The 19,366-nt window shown below is 47.4% G+C and overlaps 1 protein-coding gene, 1 long non-coding RNA gene and 1 other non-coding gene across 4 annotated transcripts in view; 1 reads left to right on the forward strand and 2 right to left on the reverse strand.

Moving 5' to 3' along the window:
• Positions 1-311: 311 nt before the first annotated feature.
• LOC132354880 (uncharacterized) lies at positions 312-6,632 on the reverse strand. The gene is made up of 2 exons (XR_009499443.1): positions 6,379-6,632; positions 312-2,539 (listed from the first exon to the last, which is right to left on the reverse strand). It is a non-coding gene; the product is annotated as an uncharacterized LOC132354880 (long non-coding RNA).
• Positions 6,633-6,922: 290 nt separating this feature from the next.
• The window catches only part of FOXK2 (forkhead box K2), a 69,495-nt gene continuing 57,051 nt past the window's right edge, over positions 6,923-19,366 (forward strand). The window contains exon 1 of one of the 2 annotated variants that reach the window (XM_059907395.1): positions 6,923-7,335. In XM_059907395.1, coding sequence (XP_059763378.1) covers positions 6,923-7,335 — 413 coding nt within the window. The remainder of the gene's footprint in view (positions 7,336-19,366) is intronic. The other variant, XM_059907396.1, reaches the window with a different exon arrangement.
• On the reverse strand, positions 18,858-18,930 carry TRNAG-ACC (transfer RNA glycine (anticodon ACC)). Its single transcript has one exon. It is a non-coding gene; the product is annotated as a tRNA-Gly (tRNA).

The following is a 19,366-nucleotide window of genomic DNA, read 5'->3' on the forward strand; positions in this document are numbered from 1 at the left end:
GCCTTGTTTTTGCTTCTCCAGTGAAGTGATAAAGAACAGACTGGTGTGCTGACATGGGCAAGTTATTCAACCTCTCTGTGCCTCCGAGGAGTAATATGTGGGCAGTCAGAGCATCCATCAACTAGAGGTGTATCGTGAGGATGGCCTGAGCCAGTATCTCAGGCTGAGATAGAGCAGCTGAGACAGAGTCCTTAGAGCAGTACCTGGCGTGCAGAGAATGCTGCACAAGCGTTTGTTAACTGAATCACAGGTAATTTTGATAGCAGGTTCCGTCAGGACAGCCCCAACATAAACACTGGAGGTGTCAGGCCTTGTTTGAATCTCGTTTTATTCTAGAAAGAGGGTTTTCAAGTGGGGTAGCATCCTGGGGTAGCCCCTAGAGCCTCCTTAGAATGGAGGGTTAGAGCTGGAAGAGGCTTCTGAGAGCAGCCCGTGCCGTGGCTCATCTTGCAGGTGAGGAAACTGAGAATGTGGACAAGACGGTGGGACCCAGGCCACACCACTCATCAGTTAGTGGAAAGACCCAAGTGGAAATCTGAGACTTCTCCCCGGTGCCTTCTTACTCTGCTGGCACACAATGTGGCTGGACCACTGCAGTTTTGATGGTGAGGGTACATAATCATTTTTATGGAGTGTAACTGGCTTAGTTAATAAGTATTTAAATCATCCTTACTGTCTTTTTTGCCTGCTTGTTCCATTAATTACATAGCAACGTGTTAAAATCTCAAACTCTATTAGTGGGTTATTTTTCCTTTCGGTTCTGTCAATTTTTGCTTTGAACATTAGGCAGTTATGTTATTATATCGATTTTGTAAACTCATTTACGTTAGGTGGGGGTTTTTTTTCCACTTCAGTCTAAAGTCTCCAACTTCTTTCTTTTTTGGCTGCACTGCTCGACTTGCCGGATCTTAGTTCCCCAACCAGGGACTGAACCTGGGGCCACAGCAGTGAAAGCACTGAGTCCTAACCACTGGGATGCCAGGGAATTCTAAAGTCTCCGACTTCTAATTGTAGTTTTCTATACATTTACATTTAATGTAATGATTGACATGGTTGGGTTTAAAGCCACCACCTTGCTGTTGTGTATCTGTTCCATCTGCCCTTTATTCCTTCTCTTTTGCCTTCTACTAAATTATTCATGTATTTTAAAAATTTTGTTTCATCTCCTCTATTGTATTTTTGGAATATATATTATGTAAGTTAATATATATTTTATATATTATTTTTGCTAACCTTTTTGGATCTGTGGGTTGGTATATTCTCACCAATTTGTAAAATCTGTACACATTCTCTCTTTAAAAATTTCTTCTGGGGGCTTCTCTGGTGGCGCAGTGGTTAAGAATCCGCCTGCCAATGCAGGGGACGTGGGTTCGAGCCCTGGTCCGGGAAGATCGCACATGCCATGGAGCAACTAAGCCCACGAGCCACAACTACTGAGCCCACATGCTGACAGTCCATGCTTTGCAACAAGAGAAGCCACTGCAGGAGGAGCCCGCGCACTGCAACGAAGAGTAGCCCCCACTTGCTGCAACTAGAGAAAGCCCGCGCACAGCAACGAAGACCCAACACAGCCAGAAATAAATTAAAAAAAAGAATTTTCTTCTGTTCCATTTCTTTTTCCTTCCTTTTGAGAGTCCAATTTCATGTACATTAGACCTTTCTGATCTTGTCATGGGTCTCTAATACTCTTTTCTGTTATCTTTTTTCCTTATTTTCATTTTTTAAATGTTTATTTATTTATTTTTGGCTGCGCTGGGTCTTTGTTGCTGTGCGTGGGCTTTCTCCAGTTGTGAGCAGGGGCTACTCTTTTTTTAAATTTTATTTATTTATTTATTTTTGGCTGTGTTGGGTCTTCATTTCTGTGCGAGGGCTTTCTCTAGTTGCGGCGAGCGGGGGCCACTCTTCATCGCGGTGCGCGGGCCTCTCACTGTCGCGGCCTCTGTTGTTGCGGAGCACAAGCTCCAGACGCGCAGGCTCAGTAGTTGTGGCTCATGGGCCTAGTTGCTCCGCAGCATGTGGGATCTTCCCAGACCAGGGCTTGAACCCGTGTCCCCTGCATCGGCAGGCAGATTCTCAACCACTGCGCCACCAGGGAAGCCCGGGGGCTACTCTTCATTGCGGTGCGTGTGCTTCTCATTGCGGTGGCTTCTCTTGTTGTGGAGCACGGGCTCTAGGCACATGGGCTTCAGTAGTTGTGGCATGTAGGCTCAGTAGTTGTGGCACACGGGCTTAGTTGCTCCGTGGCATGTGGGATCTTCCCAGACCAGGGCTCAAACCTGTGTCCCCTGCATTGGCAGGCAGATTCTTAACCACTGTGCCACCAGGGAAGTCCCTTTTCCTGTGTTTTGATTCAGATGATTTCTAGTGATGTGACTTTGAGTTGAAACTTCCTCTCTTCAGCTGTATTCAGTCTTCTAGGGTGTGGCCTTTCTGGTGTCCCAGCTGGTTGCTTGGGCTGCACCAAGATCTCTTCTCTTTGCTTCAACATCTCCCAGTCCTGCAGGACCTCTGCCATCTCTGTTCAGCTCTCATGTAGGACCTGCAGACAGAAGAGGTTCAAAGAACAGTTAGGTTGCTTTAGTAAAACTTCCCCCAGTTCTGTTTACTTATGTGCATACATTTATGAAAAAAATAGGGATAATACCGATTCTGTACCCTGCCTCATTCTAGTAATTCTCATCACTGGATATATGGACTAATTGTTAGGGGGAAAAAAGCCTTAGCCATTATTGAGACAAATCTCCAATATAATTCAACTCTTTAGTCTTAATCAAAACTTGAATTTTGGGGGCTTCCCTGGTGGCGTAGTGGTTGAGAATCTGCCTGCCAATGCAGGGGACGTGGGTTCGAGCCCTGGTCTGGGAAGATCCCACATGCCACGGAGCAACTAGGCCCGTGAGCCACAACTACTGAGCCTGTGCGTCTGGAGCCTGTGCTCCGCAACAAGAGAGGCCGCCATAGTGAGAGGCCCACACACCGCGATGAAGAGTGGCCCCCGCTTGCCACAATTAGAGAAAGCCCTCGCACAGAAACAAAGACCCAACACAGCCAAAAAAAATTTAAATAAATAAATAAATAAAAGATGTCATCCTCAAAAAAAAAAAAAACTTGAATTTTTTTTTTGATGTGGACCATTTTTTTTTTAATTAATTAATTAATTAATTAATTTTTGGCTGTGTTGGGTCTTTGTTTCTGTGCAAGGGCTTTCTCCAGTTGCGGTGGGTGGGGGCCACTCTTCATCACGGTGCGCGGGCCTCTTACTGTTGCGGCCTCTCCCGTTGCGGAGCACAGGCTCCAGACGTGCAGGCTCAGTAGTTGTGGCTCACGGGCTTAGTTGCTCCGTGGCATGTGGCATCTTCCCAGACCAGGGCTCGAACCCGTGTGCCCTGCATTGGCAGGCAGATTCTTAACCACTGCGCCACCAGGGAAGCCCCTTGATGTGGACCATTTTTAAAGTCTTCATTGAATTTGTTACAATATTGCTTCTGTTTTATGTTTTGGTTTTTTGGCTGTGAGGCATGTGGGATCTTAGCTCCCTGACCAGAGGTCAAACCCGCACCCCCTGCATTGGAAGGCGAAGTCTTAACCACTGGACCGCCAGGGAAGTCCCCAGGAGAAGTATTTTTATCATGAGACAAATTCACAGCAAACTGCAAATTAAAAATATGTATGTATATATGAATCTCTCTTTCTCTCCAAGCATAAAAATAGGGTCATCAATAAATTATGTTCAGGGACTTCCCTGGTGGTCCAGTGGTTAAGAATCTGCCTTCTAATGCAGGGGACGTGGGTTTGATCCGTGGTCTGGGAACTAAGATCCCACATACCGTGGGGCAACTAAACACGTGTGTCACAACTAGAGAGCAGCCCGCACATGGCAACTAGAGAGGAGCCCACAACAAAGAGCCCACACACCACAACGAAGACCCAGTGCAGCCAAAAATAAATAAATAAATAAATAAATAATGTTCAAGTATAGACACTTAACTGTATTTAGAACTAAAATTGCAGGGGGATTTGAGTTTAGGAAAAGAGGATTTAATACAACTCCTAACAGTTAACCAAGAAATTACATATATGTTTATAAAACATACGACAGTGGGTTTCAAACTACAGTAACATTCAGGATCCATTTGATACATTTAAGGAATGATGTCATGATTTTATTTTATTAAAAAAATTTTTTTGGCTGCACCGTGTGGCCTATGGGATCTTAGTTCCCCAACCAGGGATTGAACCTGTGCCCCCTGCAGTAGAAGCATGGAGTCTTAACCACTGGACCGCCAGGGAAGTCTCCATGATTTTATTTTAAAAGGCAATGTTTCTAACATTTGGGAAATTGCATCTATTGCAACTATTTAAACATGATGGAAATTTCTGCTATTATCTTAAATGTGTAAGCTTACAAATTTTCACAGAACTAGTTTGTTGGGTACTTACGCAAAAAGCTTTGAGGATCATGAGTCCAGCTACCCTTTTCTGTAGCCTGAATCATTATAAGAGACACAAATGGGCCTCCCTGTTTTCAGTTTTGTCCCACACAGCAGAAAGGTTGATCTTTGTAAAAGTTAAATTGGATCATGTTGCTCATTGCTTGAAATGCCCAGTGGTTTCCCATCTCAGGTGCTGAGGGCCCCATGGAGCAGCAGCCTCTGAACTGCTCCCTGGCTGTCTCTCCCCTCATGCAGGGCCCCCCCCCCCCCGCCCCTGACACACGGAGCATATAGTACTCCTGCTTCTGGGCCATTGCCCTTGCTCTTTGCCCAGAGGTCACCGTGGCCCTGTCTCATGTCCTTCAGGCCTCAGGTCAGAGGTATCCTCCTCCTCCGGCCCTCCTGCCCGCCTCTCAGACCTCTCACTCTGCTCTATGTGCTGCTCCTTGGCTGTGCCTATATGTGTTCACATGTGCACTGTGGGTCCTCCGTAAGCACCACCAGGCAGGTGCCCCACCAGGCAGGTGCCCCGTGGTCTCGCTCTCTTCCTGCACCTGTGTCCAGCATGGACACACCCCCAGATGAGAGAACAAAGGTTTGTAAGCCCTTTGGGTGGGGTGTGTCTCCTCCACATCTCCGCCTTCAGCTGCTCAATGTAAAGAGCAGCGATGCTGCTGAACCCCGAGAGCATCTCCTGGTGCTCTTCCCCTGTCTCAATGGATCTTGCGTGCTGCTTCCTTTTGGCCCCTTCTTTCACACGTGCTGATGGGACGTGGCTGCCGGGTCTGCTCACTGCTCTCTGTCCAACCCTGGCCTGTGACTGGTATACAACGGGTGCTTACTGGGCACTCGGAACGGATGGAAGGGCCGGTACAAGCCCCCTCTGCTCTGGAGCCTTTTCTGACTATCCCAGTGTCGGTGACCTGTTTCCTTCTCAGAACCGTGTGGTTGTTACCATTTCCACTTGCCTGGCATTGTCCATCTTTTCATCAAGGGGCCTTGTGTCTACATAGGAGGGACATTGTTGAGACACATCAGTTCAATGGGACAAACTCACCCTCTTTATACCTATAGGCCTGGGTTCCCTGCATGCGGTGGACACTCTGTGTTGACGAAAAAATGTGAAAAGCAAGTGAACGTTTCTAGTGAGCGGCCTTACATAAGTTCAACAGCACACAGCACATACTCCGAACACAGTCAGTTACTTTATCACAAGGAAGCTTCCGAATGCCAAGCAGAGTGGTGGTTGTCCCCCACCAGAGCACCAGGACCTCGGGACAACACACTGGTCACTTTGACAACTGGTTTGAAAACATCAGTTATACTTGATGGGATGCTTTTTCTTTTGATCGACTGTGTTTCGTTTGAAAATGAAAGGTTCCCTACTTATTATGGGTTGGCCAAAAAGTTCGTTCGGGTTTTCCCGTACGGAAAACCCGAACGAACTCATTGGCCAAACCCAATACTTCCATTCTTGTCTCAACACCACCTAAAATCTCTCCCACGTATAAGTATTTAACGAAACTACTTTTCTTCTGTCTAGGAGATTCTGCCACGCTTATGGTTCAAAGCAGTGTTAACCCCTGGGGGTTTATACTATAACCGCAAACACATCTACGGCAAATGAGACAGACAGATGTCGCATTCAGAGGGGCACGTTAATTTTCATTTCTTTAGAATGGGTTTTTACACAGAGAACCCCAAGTGCCGGGCTCTGCCACCGGAGCCCGACCTGCCTGCGGCCCTCGAAAGCTTCCCGCTCACTCCAGGCCCACGGCGTCGGGACGCTGGCCCGCGCTCCTGCGCCCCTCCCCTCGCCCCCTCCCCACGCTCCCCTGGACCCTCCCAGCGGGCCCTCCCCACTCTCCTCCCGGAGGACCCTCCCCCTGCCCCCGTGGACTCTCCCCACTCTTCTCTCCCTCCTCGTCGGCCCGCAGACACTCACGGTGGGGTCTCACAGCCACTGCAACCGCCAACCGTGGAAACGCGTGGATTTCGGCTGCTAACACGAGGCAGGCTCCGGCCACGCTTGAGGATGCGCGCGTGACGGCAGCGGCAAAGCACGGGGCCGGGTGCGGAGTGTGCGGGCCCCCGCCACCTGCCCCCGCCGACCTTGACCCCGGCCCGGCCCCCGCCCCGTCCCGGTTCCCCGCTCGGCGCGGCGCCGTGCGTCGGCTCGTCGGCTCCACGGCCGCCCAGCTCCGTACCGGGTTTTCCAGACCGCCAGAAGCCGCGCCTGCGTCGGGCGCCGCGGCCGACGTGCGGGCGCACGGCCGGCGTGCCTCGCCATTGGCCAGCCTCTGGTAGCCCCACTGCCGTGCACCGCCGCTATAGGCGGGTGCCGCCGTCAGTCACGGGCCCGGCGCCGGCCCGCGGCGCGCCGCGCGTGTCCCGCCCCTCGCCGCCGCTCGTCGCTCGCCGGCCGGCGGCCTCGCTCGGCCCTCAGCTCCGTGGCGGCGGCGGAAGGCGGCCCGGGCCCTCGCAGGCCCATGGCGGCGGCCGCGGCGCTCCCGGGCGCGGGCGGGCCTCCCGCGGGCGGCGGCGCCGGGGGCGGCGGGGGCGCGGGCGGCGGGTCCCCGCCGGGCGGCTGGGCCGTGGCGCGCCTCGAGGGCCGCGAGTTCGAGTACCTGATGAAGAAGCGCTCGGTGACCATCGGGCGCAACTCGTCGCAGGGCTCGGTGGACGTGAGCATGGGCCACTCGAGCTTCATCTCGCGGCGCCACCTCGAGATCTTCACGCCTCCGGGCGGCGGCGGCCATGGCGGGGCGGCCCCGGAGCCGTCGGCGCAGCCCGGGCCCGACGCGGGCGGCGACTTCTACCTGCGCTGCCTCGGCAAGAATGGCGTGTTCGTGGACGGCGTGTTCCAAAGGCGCGGGGCGCCGCCACTGCAGCTGCCGCGCGTGTGAGTGGGGCCCGGGCCGGGGGGGCGGGCGGGCGGGGGTGCGGCCTGGCCGGCGGGACCCGAACCCCGACCACGACCTCTACCACGACCCGGACCACCGACTCGCGATCCACGACCCCCTACCCCCACCTACGACCAGGAGGACCCAGATTTGGGTCCTGACCACCCCCCGGGATCTGCTGCCTCCACCTACAGGACCCAGTCCCCGGCCAGCGATCCCCGCCTGGACCTAGCCACGAGTAGGACACAGTCAGGACCCAGACTCGGAGCCCCATTCCGACCCCAAGCCCTTGTCCATCTTCCCAACCAGGACCTAGATCCCGACATCTGGGCTCGTTCTTCCTACAACCAGACCCAGACCCCATCATCCCGGCTGGATCTCAGTCCATGACCCCAGTGTCCCGACCTCATCCACCGTACCCACGACCAGAACACAGACTACAATCCCTGCCCGGGACCCCCCATCCTCACCTATCCAAAACTGGAGGCTCAGGCAGCTGTCCACGTGGGCTGAGGTTTTCTGGGGTACTGTGTGCGTTCTGGGAGTTCGCATATATTTTTCGTAACTAGCATGTAGGTAGTATAGAATAGAAATGTAAAACTCTGGTTGGTGGAACTGCCCAAAACAAAAATCTGTGTCTTCTTAACTGATGTTGGGTTATCTGTTACTTTCTTTTTGTTCTACACGTTTTCAGTAGTGTATTATTTCAATCGTGTGTTTCTTAAGCTGCAAGGACTTCTTTCTCTCATTGTGTTTTTTGTAGCCTAAAAATTGAAAGCTCTTGAAGCATGATGGATTTTTAAATCTGTGCTCTGAACCTTAAAATTTTGGAAAACTAGATACTTTCAACATAACTTTTTTTAAAAAGTCACTAAATTATTTAGAAATTTTTATAAGGTGTTATAGAGTATAATTTAAGTGAGCTTCTTGAGGAACTGTCAATTCTGCTACAAAGCAGTTCAGCTTGGTTCTATGGTTTTGTGAAGTTATTTAGTCTGCTTGAAAAACAAATTTGCTCTCTAGGAAATGCTAATTATTCCTCAGGGGCTTTCTAGATTATTCCAAGTAGAACCTTTCTCCACACACTGGAATTTTTGACTGCTTTCAGTTGTTGGAGATGGTGATAAGAGCTCTTGCTTTTCTTTATTTCTTCACTTTTGTATGTGGGTGCTGTGTTACTGCTTAGCCTGGAAAGCTGCACCAGCTAGTTCCTTAAATCTTGATGGGAGCATTTCAAAGAATGTTATTTTTCAAACCAGAACGCTGTTTGTGTGTATTTGTACTGTAGATTGCATAAAATCGATAGTAGGTACCTGATGGCAGCTTTTTAATTTGATGGTTTGTTGTTTACAAATAACTTGGCATCACAGCAAAGAGCGTTATATTTTTACTCTGAGAACTTTGAGGTTTTTGAAGAAAATTCTTCTATTATCATTCAGCCAAAACCATTTGCGTTGACCTACCAAACATGGAAATAAATTGATTTTTATGCGAGGGAGCAGAATTCAGACTTTTTGAGGAGTGGAGTGAGGCTGTCAGAGGAGATGAGTAAGAAGGGCGATGGGGGGACTTCCCTGGTAGTCCAGGGGTTAAGACTCCACGCTTCCAATGCAGGGGGCACGGGTTTGATCCTGGGGAGCTAAGATCCCACGTGCCACGTGGCAGGGCCAAAAAAAGGAAAACCAACAACAACAAAAAACAAAACAAAAATAAAAAATAAAAATAAAATATCTTAAAAAAAAAGGTGATGGGTAGTTGCCGGGTCTCTGGCCTTCATCTCCAGCTAGTGCACAGTGAAGAGTCCCTGGGCCACCAAGGCTACCACCAACCCTGGATTTCTTCTGGGCCTGGGAACCTCTGCCCATACTGACAGAGGGGAGTGGTTTTTTTCACGGAAGGGGTTTTGGCATTTTTACAGTGTGAGATGAGTGGATATCTGTTAGGATTTTGCAGCACCTCCCTTTTTGTAAGGCATTGTTTCCAAGTTGTTGGTGTAGGGCGATCATAGATACAGGTTACAGGAAAAAAACTGTGTAAAGACGATTGGTGCTAGCTAAATGCAGAGAAGTTGTTTTAAAAATCTTTTTCTTGAAATTAAACTCAGTTTTATGTTCCAAGTTCTTTTTAACATTAAAAATAATTAAATTGTGAAAGTTTAAAAGCAAATGTAACTTAGAGTGATTACGCAGAGGTTGAAATTTTTTTTTTTTTTTGGCCACGCCCAAGGCATGCGAGATCTTAGTTCCCTGACCAGGGGTTGAACCCACGCCCCCTGCAGTGGAAGTGTGGAGTCTTAACCACTGGACCACCAGGGAAGTCCCCAGAGGTTAATAAGTATTGTTACTGTTTATTTCATACTTGCTTACTGAATTGAAAAATCACTGAGGAGTTTTAAAAATATGACAACCTATGGTTGGTCTCTTATTTGAATAACAATGACTTTATTCCAACTTTAAAATGAACTTAAATTTTGTAGTTAGTATTAAAAGTTTATATACAGAGGACTTGGAAGAGTATATAAACACTTTAGGCTTAAAGTATGGTTCACTATTTTATTAAAATACTAAAGTATTAATTTGGGAGGAATAGAGGAAAATGAGGACTGTGATCCTGTATGTTGGTGTCGTGAGTATTTTAAATGGTTTGGGTAAGATCTGAGTACAAGCACCTTCTCCATGGTGGTTGGTAAGTTCCATGCCTAGTGAGGACCGGCGCGTGAGTGTGTATGTTGGGGGGGGCGGGGGTTTGAGCTGAATATGTACAAGAGTGCCATAGTGTGGTTTTCCAGAAAACAAGTGATTTCCAAAAATCCTTGGTTTTTGGCCAAGTATGCAGGGCTGTGTGTACAGAGATGCAACTTTTTCCTCCCCAGGAGCGTCTGACTTGTTGGAGGTTCAGGTGTTATTGGGACTGGGGGGGGAGGTGGTCTGTGGAGTGATCTAGGTGGGGGAGCCCTGGGCCACCTGGGCTGGGCTCCTGAAGTGGGCAGGTAGAGTGACCTTGCAGGTGTGGCTGGGCCAGCATCCAGGCACTGGAGAGAGAGAATTCAGGCTGGAAAGGACTTTGGGGACAGGTTTGTGGAGCATGATGTTTGCCTGGGCCTGGTGGGGGAGCATTTTCACAGTGGTCAACGAGAGAATGAAGAATGTTCTCTTTGAGGACAGGGTCCTTGTTTGTCTAAGGACCTGGTCTGGCGCCTGAGTGAGCAGTAAAGTGTTTTAGGAAGATCTGTTGGGCAGGAATGTCTGGTTTTGCTGCTGTTGCTCTTCTTGTGGCCATGGTAGCAAACTAAGCATAATTTATAAATAAAAATAAACAACTCTTTAACAGTTGTTTATACTTTGAAATGTCAAGTGAATCTGATGTATTTTCCAATCAGTAAGATCCTAAATATCTAATAGCCAAGCATAAATAGAACAAGTTGAATTTACTATTGCCCAAAGATATTTAACATGCAGAACTGCAGTTGTGTTTATTTAGAAAGTGACCCTGTTTCTATGCTGAATTAACTGCCTATCGTTTGGTGATACAGCACACCTCCTCTTTCTTATGTGGCATGTTTTAACTTGCAGATGAAGTTTGGTAATGTCACACTTGAAGACTTTCTCACTAAATCACAGGTAGCATCCTCTAAGGTGAGGACAGTAGAAAGCTGAGCAGACAGTGGCTTCTGGAGCTTCGCAGGTGAAGACTCCAAGAAGAGAACTGAAGGATCTCACAGTGACTCAGTCCTGCTTAGATAATAGGGATTGGGCAGAACCAAGTTTCCCAGAGAATACCAGTACCAGGAAGAAGGAAATAAGAAGGGGTGTACCAAGAGAGGAGAGCCTTGGGAAAAGGACAGTGACCTGCAGTGTCACCCTCCATGGGAAGCCATGGGCTTGGTGATTAGGATGTTTTGGAGGATGAGGAAGGAGATGGGGTGTGGGACTCCTGGGTGAAGAGAGGGAGGAGGGAGTGGGGGTGTAAGAAGTGTTTGTGGGGAGAGGGTGGATATTCTAAGGAAGGCAGAGGCAATATTAGGGTTAGAGGGAGTAGAAACCATGTGGATCACCAGGGTGAAGTGGGTGCGGGAACCGCTGAGATATGTAGCTGAGGCCCAAAGAATGGACACAGATGAGGTGTGAAGGATAGAGTTCCCAGTAGGAGATGATAAAATGAGGGTGTCTTCTTTTTTTTTAAATTTTTATTGGGATATAATTGATTTACCATGTTTTGTTAGTTTCAGCAAAGTGAACCTGTTATACAATTACATATATCCACTCTTTCTTAGATTCTTTTCCTAATAGAGGCCATTACAGAGTATTGAGTAAGAGTTTCCTGTGCTATACAGTAGGTCCTTATTAGTTATCTATTTTATATATAGTAGTGTGTATGTGTCAATCCCAGTCTTCCAATTTATCCCTCCCCTACTCTTACACCCCCCCCACCACCATAACCATAAGTTTATTTTCTACATCTGTAAGTCTATTTAGGTTTTGTAGATAAGTTCATTTGTAGCATTTTTTTAGATTCCACATATAAGCAATATCATATGATATTTGTCTTTCTCTGTCTGACTTACTTCGCTCAGTATGAGAATCTCTAGGTCCATCCATGTTGCTGCAAATGGCATTATTTTGTTCTTCTTTTATGGCTGAGTAATATTCCATTGTATATATGTACCACATCTTCTTTATCCATTCCTCTGTTGACGGACATTCAGGTTGCTTCCATGTCCTGGCTATTGTGAATAGTGCTGCAGTGAACACTGGGGTGCATGTATCTTTTTGAATTATGGTTTTCTCCGGATATATGCCCAGGAGTGGGATTGCTGGGTCATATGGTAGCTCTATTTTCAGTTTTTTAAGGAACCTCCATACTGTTCTCCATAGTGGCTGTACCAGTTTGCATTCCCACCAAAATGAGGGTGTCTTCTTCTATTTATTTATTTATTTATTTATTTATTTAAGGCTGCGTTGGGTCTTTGTTGCTGTGTGCGGACTTTCTCTAGTTTTGGAGAGTGGGGGCTACTCTTCGTTGTGGTGTGCGGGCTTCTCATTGTGGTGGCTTCTCTTGTGGAACACGGGCTCTAGGCGCATGGGCTTCAGTAGTTGTGGCACATGGGCTCAGTAGTTGTGGCGCACGGGCTTAGTTGCTCCATGGCATGTGGGATCTTCCCGGGCCAGGGCTCGAACCCGTGTCCCCTGCATTGGCAGGCGGATTCTTAACCACTGTGCCACCAGGGAAGTCCCGAGGGTGTCTTCTTAGAAGACCTAAGCAGAGCCACTAGTGAGGTCTGGCATGTTTTTTTGTTTCAGGGCTGCAGAGTTGGCTGAAACACCTTCATTTTATGACCTGAGACTCTGACCAGCTTGTAGGCAGAGCTAAGATCTGGGGTCTAGGATGGCTGGAGTCCAGGACCCAGAAGTGGGCGACATGTAATGGCAGATCCGTAGCAGAGGAGCGGAGGTGCTTTACACTTCGGAAAGTGCTCAGTTTACAAATTAATTGCTTTTAATGACCACTATGTATTTTTTTTAAAAGCTACAATATATATTCATTTGGCAAATTGAGATACATTTTTATTATCACTGATTTGTAGACATTGGGAACGCAGTGCAGCTATTTTAGCATAATTATTACTTTACTAAGTTAAAAATAACCCAATAACCAGCTTACTTGTACTTTACATAGTGTTTAGTAGTTCTTCTAGTGGTAAAGCTCAGTCTATTCATTTTAATGTTTACTTAAGGAATAGTTTAAGATGGTTAGATTTAAAATAACTTTAATTTCTAACAGAGTTTGAGAACAAGGCTACATGGTGGGACCTGTCTCCTGTAGTGGTCATTTGTGTGCCAGCTAACTGTGTCAGGAGAAGGCAAGGATGGGCTCTGGGGCTGGACAGACTGGAGTCAAATTCCAGACCTGCCGCTTAACCTATCTGAGTTTTAGTTCCCTCACTTTTAACAGGGATAATAAGTGACATTGTGTGGCACGGTTAACACCATGCCTGTGCCCTTGCCCTTGCTAGACATCAGGGGCTGCTTGTATTTTATCTATCACAGTGTCCTGGTGTGGAGGGGCCTATGGAGATCTAACGTGACAGAAAATATGACATGGGGGTGAAAATGTCCTCAAGGGGCCAGCACTCTCCAACTTGCTCATAGCTCCACACGCATGCACACGTGTTTGCAGTAAATTGATCAAGAGCCTCTGGGAGTAGTGAGCGAAGTTTGAAATTTCTTCAGCTGGGAGAAGTTGTCTTTTCCCTGCCAGGACCTGAGGATAAAGCCAGGCCATGGGACGTGGATGGTGTCGTCCAGCACGCCAGGTCTGTCTGGGGGTGCCCTCTCTCCCAGAGCCTCCGTTCTGGTTCTCCTCCACTCCAGTATGTCGGCTTCACCACAAACCTTCCCCATTTCAGGGGGAAAGGAAAAATGCCTCTGCCTTGGGGGCAAAGTCAGGAAAAGGAACTGGTTAAAAGTCATGTCCTGTTTGCCATCTGATTTGAAGGATTCTTGTTCATTAATGCCATTGGCCAAACTCATTTTGTAATTGAAGGATGGCTTCTCTGTCCAGTCGAAGAACTTTGCAATTTACAGTATACTGTTTTTCTTTCTAAAACTGCCTTTTTGTTGAAGTGTAACGAACCGCATACACTTTTTTTAGGAAATTATTTCTCATTTATTTAGTTGCGCCGGGTGTTAGTTGCGGCAGGTGGGCTCCTTAGTTGTGGCTTGCCGGCTCCTTAGTTGTGGCAGGCGGGCTCCTTAGTTGCAGCATGCAAAACTCTTAGTTGTGGCATGCATGTGGGATCTAGTTCCCTGACTAAGGGTCGAACCCGGGCCCCCTGCATTGGGAGCACGGAGTCTTTTTTTTTTTTTTTTTTAAATAAATTTATTTATTTATTTTTGGCTGCTCTGGGTCTTCGTTGCTGCTTTCTCTAGTTGCGGCGAGTGCGGTGAGCGGGCTTCTCATTGCAGTGGAGCACAGGCTCTAGGCACGCAGGCTTCAGTAGTTGTGGCACATGGGCTCAGTAGTTGTGGCTCGCGGGCTCTAGAGCGCAGGCTCAGTAGTTGTGGTGCACGGGCTTAGTTGCTCCGTGGCATGTGGGCTCTTCCCGGACCAGGGCTCGAACCCGTGTCCCCTGCGTTGGCAGGCAGACTCTTAACCACTGCGCCACCAGGGAAGTCCCACAAACCACGTTTACTTTTTAAAAAATTTTTATTTATTTATGTATGTACATATGTATGTATGTATGTTTGTCTGCGTTGAGTCTTCGTTGCTGCGTGCAGGCTTTCTCTAGTTGCGGCGAGCGGGGGCTACTCTTCGTTGCAGTGCGCGGGCTTCTCATTGCAGTGGCTTCTCTTGTTGCGGGGCACGGGCTCGAGGCGCGCGGGCTTCAATAGTTGCAACACGCGGGCGCTAGAGCGCAGGCTCAGTAGTTGTGGCACACGGGCTTAGTTTTTCCGCGGCATGTGGGATCTTCCCGGACCAGGGCTTGAACCCTTGTCCCCTGCATTGGCAGGTGGATTCTTAACCACTGTGCCACCAGGGAAGTTCCCACATATACTTTTGAAACTTGGGCCATGGTCTCTTTCTTAGAGGCAGTGAGGACCTGAAGCTGGGTTCCCCTGCAGGCCTCGAATGTCAGCCGTGTGCTTTTCAGACATTCAAAGTGCTGTGGACCCCCTAGGAGGGGTAGGTTATGGAGCCCGTTCTTGGGACTAGCCTGTCAGCAACACTTTCCGCTGTCAAGCTGGGTGAGGCAAAACGTTCCCTCCTCATCACCTTGTGCTGGAACTTGTCTTCTTGTTTGACTTTCTCCCCTGCTGGTCCTCCAAGGTGGGGACCAGGTCCTATATGTTTTTGTTCCCCCTGGTAATGGCACAGATCCATCATCACTTGGTACATATATAATATACATGTGCAGGGACTTCCCTGCAGTCCGGTGGTTTAAGACTTCACCTTCCAGTGAGGGGGTGCAGGTTCAATCCCTGGTCAGGGAGCTAAGATCCCACATGTCTCACGGCCAAAAAACCAAAACATAAAACAGAAGCAATATTGTAACATTCAGTAAAGACTTTAAAAATTGTCCACGTCAAAAAAATCTTAAAAAAAAAATAGCATACATGTGCCTGTTGGCTGCTGATTTAGGACATTACTGTTACTTGAATATTCTCAAATGTTGATCATTTAGTGACAGGATTCTAGTCAGGTGTGGCTCCCCCACCATTTATGGTCCCCTGTTCATCAGCAGGTCTCATCTAGATACACAGTTGCAGAAGCACAGCATAGCTTCATGCATAATTGGTGGAAATATTCCACAAGACGAGGCAACAGCCTCAGTAACAGCAAGTTTTTCCACTGTGAAAATTCAACGATTCTTGCTTTGGTGAGAGAAAGGTTTTTTTGTGTGTTTTAAATGAAGAAAAGAGGATTTCTAAAATAAGGAAGCTTTTAACCAAAGCAATTAGCATTTTGGATAGTATTCTTATCTGTTTAACATTTTTGTGTAGCTCATGTTTTCTTTTATGTCTGGGTTTTGGAGAGTTTACAATATCTTAACGATAATACAGTAAGTCAGCTCCCACACTTCTGGTCCTAGTTTTTGTTTTTTAATAAATTTATTTTTGGCTGCATTGGGTCTTTGTTGCTGTGCCTGGGCTTTCTCTAGTTGCGGCGAGCGGGGGCTACTCTTCGTTGCAGTATGCGGGCTTCTCGTTACAGTGGCTTCTCTTGTTGTGGAGCACCAGCTCTAGGTGTGCGGGCTCAGTAGTTGTGGCACGCGGGCTCAGTAGTTGTGCCTCATGGGCTCTAGAGCGCAGGCTCAGTAGTTGTGGTGCATGGCCTTAGTTGCTCCGCAGCATGTGGGATCTTCCCGGAGCAGGGCTCGAAGACCGTGTCCCCTGCGTTGACAGGCGGATTCTTAACCACTGTGCCACCAGGGAAATCCCTGGTCCTAGTTTATAATGAGGATTTTTTGAATTTGCTAATGAAACACAGTACACCAGGGCACATTGAAGGCGGCACACATTGCCATTTCTGTGATTTGAAGCAGCTTGAGCACCATGACAAAGTGTTAACTGCCGTCATCCCAGGAAATGGCTGCAGGGAGATTAGAAAGCACCTCTTAGGAAGCTGCCTTTCCTAGCATGCCTCAGTTTCTGGAGTATATGTTTGGTGCTCTGCTGGAATTCCATAGGGATTTTAGACATTATTTGGCTTTTGCTGCAGTTTGTCATTTGCAGAGTGCTTCTGTATCTTATCCAGTGAAAGGTATCAGAGTACAACAGTGGTTCTCACTGGGGTACCCTTCCCTTCCCCAGGTTATTCGACAACCTCTGGAGACATGTTAGGTTGGTACAATTGGGAGGGGGTGCGACTGGCATCTAGTGGGCTGGGGCCAGGGATGCTGCCAAAAATAATGTGGTACACAGGACAGCCCCCCCACAACAGAGGATGATCCTGCCCCAAGCATCAGTGGTAGGACGGTGGAGACCCCTGGAGCACAGTGATCTTAGCAGTCAGTAACAGTGTGATGATATTCTTAGCCCCATAGATGGTGAATTTTAATAACTTACAAATGGTACCTATTTACAACCTTTAAGGTACCCCAAAGCATTTGTTTCTAATTCAGTGGCAGGTGCCTTTCTGAAACGAAGCCTGAGGTGGAGAGGCCTGGCATAGAATCATTCTCTTTGCAACTTTGGAAGGACACTCATGGGAAGCGACCCTAAACCTTAACCTGGGTTGTAAGAAGATTGGCCTTAGTACTTTAGGGAGTAGCCTGATGTTCTCCCCCTTGGAATATGTGCGCTCAGGCATATCCAGTGGCTTTAGTTAGGTTGGTCAAATTACTTTACAAGCACTTACGGTTAATGAGAAGAACACTGAGTTGTCTTAGCGGAGTTGTTCCAGTTTTTTGTGGTCTTGGTTCTCCTGGAAAATGAACTGACGGTGTGAGGGAGTGTGAATTAGTGTCATTACAACCACACTGTGAAAGACTGCTGTCAGATGCCGTTTTTTCATAGTATTTAGTCACCAGTTGTCAGCAGTATGAAACTCATCTTTTGACTCTTGAACAGATGGAATACAGAAAACCCTAAACAAGTAGATTGGAGAGTGTTGTGTTTTTCTGGTCTTTTTCAGACTGTAATAGCATTTTGAGTGCTTAAGTGATGTATTAAAAATACTATGTTTTTGCCACTTCTAAACTTTTGGAGGATGTTAGGTTTATGAGCATGAGTTTTATAGCTTTTTGAGCTGGGTGGAGGAAGATGTGGTTTAAATGTAAACTGTCCATTCTGGTTCCTCCTTGAGACTTGTGTTCCCACTTTGCCTAGTCTCCTTCTGAACTTGCCCACACGTGTTTTAAACACTGCTCATATCCTGTACCTTGGCACTCAAGTGTTCTGTGGGCTGGGCTCGTTCATCCTCAGGTTGTACACTTACTGGGACTGTGGCCTGTGACCTTCAGTGACCTTGAGTAGTGCCAGGAACATGATAAGGACTCAAGTGTCTGTTGGTGAATTTGTTTGTAGGCTGCAAGGTTTGTGTTTGATAGATATTGCACCAAAGGAAACAGTTTAGAACAGTTATAAATAAAATTAAATTCACTCTTTGATTCTACAGTTCCCTGCACTTGTCTTCTTGTTTATATTGATGGTGGACCATCCTAAATGGCCTTTTTGGTTTTGTATATATGTTTTTTAAAGTTAAAGTTGATTGATACATGGAGGGGGTCAGGGGAAGCCTGGATACACGTGGACAGAATTTCCTGTAGTTGAATAAAAATGTCCTTGATGATGTGCATTGATCATATAACTGTTGTCATGCTGCAGGGTAGCTTCTGTAGACCTGTTCCAGGAGCAAGTCAGACCATGCAGTTTTCTTTTCTTCAGTGTTGCTCCATGCTAGACAAGGTGGATCTAGTCTTGCCTACGTCCCTGCAAATATGTCTTCACTTCTCCCACAGAGCAGGTGCACAGATCCTGGCTCCTATGGCCTCATGCCTTAGGCTGGAGGAGGGCCAGGCTCCTAGTGGTTCTTCTGGCTTAGGACTTTTGCAGAGGTCTGGGGAGATCCTTCTGGGATTGCCCAGTCCAGAGCATGTCCTTGTCCTAATGAGGTGGTCCAACTCTAACCCCCACTCCTGCCCCACCTCTGAAAGTTATACTTTATTTTCCATTGATCTTTTATTTTGTTCTCTCTTAAAAGTTGTCTTTCAGAGTGTTCATTTTCTTGTTGATGCAAATTTATCTGTTAGTCACAGTTTTGAAAAATATCTAGTTCTTTATAACATCTGTGGGTTCCTAGTAACCAGGCATTCAATGTTTAGGGTTTCTTTTCCTGTGTATCTCTCATGGGAAGAGCTTTACTTTTATAAATAATTTTTTAAAATATTTATTTATTTACTTTTTGGTCTTGGTTGCGGCACGCAGATCTTTGTTGCCAGGTGCGAGATCTTTGTTGCAGTATGCAGGATCTTTTAGTTGCAGGCACGCAGGATCTTTTAGTTGCGGCATGCAGGATCTAGTTCCCTGACCAGGGATGGAACCTGGACCCCCTGCATTGGTAGAGCAGAGTCTTAACCACTGGGCCACCAGGGAAGTCCCTATAAATAATTTTTAAAGTGATTTTAGTATTTTGGGAATGACGATTATTTGACCGCTTTTATTTGTGACTGACTTGTATACTTATGCCATTATTTGTTAAAGCAGTGCGCTAAGCCTTGGTTATAGTTGTTGGAGGACACCTCATGCTGTTGGAACAGCATCCTGGCTTGGCTGCAGATTAACTTTGGGCATCTGACCAAGCCTCTGTGAGTCATTGCATTGTCTGTAGGTTGAGGTGGAGCTCAACTGAGAAGGCTGGTTGAGCATCCCTCACCTCCTGGTGTCCAGTAACCCTAGCTAGCTCTGGATCAGCCTAGGTCTCCTTTCTGTTCTTTGGAGGGCAGCTTTCAAGGGGCTTCACTTAAGAATCACATCCCAGAGGTTGCTTGTTATTCCCCTCTCTGTGTTATTCTCCACAAACCGCTCCACG

The sequence above is a fragment of the Balaenoptera ricei genome, chromosome 20, assembly GCF_028023285.1.
Source record: "Balaenoptera ricei isolate mBalRic1 chromosome 20, mBalRic1.hap2, whole genome shotgun sequence".
Taxonomy (NCBI): domain Eukaryota; kingdom Metazoa; phylum Chordata; class Mammalia; order Artiodactyla; family Balaenopteridae; genus Balaenoptera; species Balaenoptera ricei.